Genomic DNA, 2,380 nt, shown 5'->3' on the forward strand with positions numbered 1-2,380 from the left:
CCCGGCCCCGAGTGGGGCTCCACGGGTGTTGGGTACCTACCCCGCTGCTGCGGCCCGGGGGTGTCCGTGTCCCGGGGAGCATCGTCCTGGCTGGGGGGCATGTACCGGGACCCCCCCCTCCCCATTCCTTGCCCGGCCTCAGGGGTTATTACCGGGGCGGTGGGTTTTTACTGGGGCACTGGGTTTTTACTGGGGTAGTGGGTTTTTACTGGGGCTGTGGGTTATTATGGGGGCGGTGGGTTTTTATTGGGGGGGGTGGGTTTTTACTGGGGCAGTGGGTTTTTTATTGGGGCAGTGGGTTTTAATTGAGGTGATGGGTTATTATGGAGGCAGTGGGTTATTACCGGGGCAGTTGGTTATTACCAGGTCGGTTGGTTATTACCAGGTCGGTGGGTTATTACCGGGGTGGTTTTGGGTTTGCAGACGTCCCGTCCGGCGGGGCCGGACACCCACGTCCCCATGCGGAGAGGAGCCGGCGCTGGGTCATGAGCAACACCACGGCCCCCACGGCCCCGGGTACGGTGGGCGACTCGCTGGTGGGCTACGTCCTGGGACCCTTCCTCCTCGTCACCCTCCTCGGCGCCCTCCTGGCTGCGGTGAGTGGGTGGGCATGGCCGGGGGGGGACGACACACACGAAACACCGTCCTGAGCCCGCTCACGCCTTCTCCTGCTCTCCTTGCAGGTGATGTACGTCCAGAAGAAGCGGAGGTGAGCGTGGGGCTGGTTTTTTTGGGGGGGATGTGGGACCGGTCACCGCTCAGCTGCCGTCCCCCTGCCAGGTTTGACCGCCTGCGCCACCGGCTGCTGCCCATGTACAGCTACGACCCGGCCGAGGAGCTGCAGGAATCTGAGCAGGAGCTGCTGGTGGAGGCGGAGGACACCCGGGTGGGTGACCCGCTGCGTTTCGGGGATGGGAGTTTGGTTTTGGGGTCGGGTATGGGTGGGGCGGCTCTGTGGAGCACTCACCAGCCATGCACGGTGCTGCTGGGAATTGCTATTTATCTGTTTTTTGCATGAAAAATTAGCGTTAGGGTAGCCCACGGGGGCTGTTAAGCCTGGGTGGGAGCTCACGGAGCCAGCCTGCCCCGAGGGAGCACCGGGCTCTGGGAGCCAGAAGGTTTGGGTATAATCCAAAGGTTTTTGGGAGGGTCGGGCTGTGCCTGCGAGCCCAGGGCTTCTCCACCCGCCCTGACGCCGTTTGGGGTTGCTTCGCCCCCCGGCTTGGCACCGGCGGGGGTCTGGACTGGAGCCACCCACCGTCCCCTCCCAAAGCCGCCCGGCGTGCTGAGGGCACGCTCTCTGTTGCAGGTGGTGCCTGGCTGGGGGGGACCCTTGCCCCATCGGCCCCCGCGCAGGGACTGGAAGGCCTGATGTTGGCCGGAGAGCTGGGGCCGAATCCTGCCCGCAGGAGGCAAGGGAGGACGGTGTCAGCACTGGCGCTGCTGCCTTCGCCAACCGCCTGGAAGGGCAGGATGCGCCCGCGGTGGCGTTGGCGATGCCGGCGGCTTTTGCCCAGGAGCGATCCCACCTTGTGAGCACTGACGATAACGAGTTATGTCCCGCCTCGGCACCTGGTTTTGCCTTTTTTTTTTTTTTTTTTTTGCTTGAACCACCCCGCCAGTCCTTTAAAATGCACTGAGCAGGACGGCCGGGGCTGGCACCCCGGCGAGGGAGCAGCCGGGTGCCGGGGCTTTGCCGGGCACGGAGGGCAGGATGCCTGTGGAGGAGCAACGCGGCATGTGCTGGAGCAAATAAACGTGTTTCTCTGCATTCGGCCAAGAAGGGTTTTCAGCAGCACAAGCGCTGCCGGCCCACGGGTCAGCATCACGCGTCCCTGCCTCGGCAGCATCATGACGCGGTTTAGTAATAAGGAGCCGAGGATGGGAGTTTTGGGGGAGGGGGGCAGTAGGGTTTTGCCTGTTTCTGTTTCCATCGGCAGCTCCCGTCCGTCCCCGCAGAGGATGGCTGGCACCATCACAGATGTCCCTGCGGAGGAGGTACCGTGCGGAGCGGCCGCTCCGTGCCTGCGGGCTCTCCCTGCGTGGGGAAAACCTGCTCCCACCCCGCTGCCGGGGGCTGGACCCCAGCCAGAGTCCAGGGCAGAGGCGTCAAACATCCATAAAATGTTTTATTCAAGTAACTGCAAATAGGAACCCAAAAGGTCGTTAACAGTGGACCAGGAGGAAAAAAAAAAAACCAAACCCCAATTTTCTCACGCCAGGGCCGCCCGGCACAGACCTCCGGTCCCGCTGCAGCCGTCGTGCAGGGGGTGGTGTGGTGGGGGGGAGCATCCCGTGATCCCCCCACCCCCCCACCCTGCCAGCCTCTATCCCTTGCAGCAGCAGAGCAACCTAGACCTTAAAATAACAATTAAAAAAA

At 62.9% G+C, this 2,380-nt stretch overlaps 1 protein-coding gene across 1 annotated transcript; it reads left to right on the forward strand.

The window, feature by feature from the left end:
• Positions 1 to 485: 485 nt before the first annotated feature.
• Positions 486 to 1,372, forward strand: LOC104842463 (uncharacterized protein C3orf18-like). Its single transcript, XM_010584794.1, has 4 exons — positions 486 to 596; positions 684 to 709; positions 781 to 886; positions 1,310 to 1,372. The coding sequence occupies exons 1-4, from the start codon at positions 486 to 488 to the stop codon at positions 1,370 to 1,372; spliced, it is 306 nt and encodes a 101-aa protein (XP_010583096.1).
• The last annotated feature ends 1,008 nt before the right edge of the window (positions 1,373 to 2,380 follow it).

The sequence above is a fragment of the Haliaeetus leucocephalus genome, unplaced genomic scaffold (genome assembly GCF_000737465.1).
Source record: "Haliaeetus leucocephalus isolate CR32 unplaced genomic scaffold, Haliaeetus_leucocephalus-4.0 Scaffold1000, whole genome shotgun sequence".
Taxonomy (NCBI): Eukaryota; Metazoa; Chordata; class Aves; order Accipitriformes; family Accipitridae; genus Haliaeetus; species Haliaeetus leucocephalus.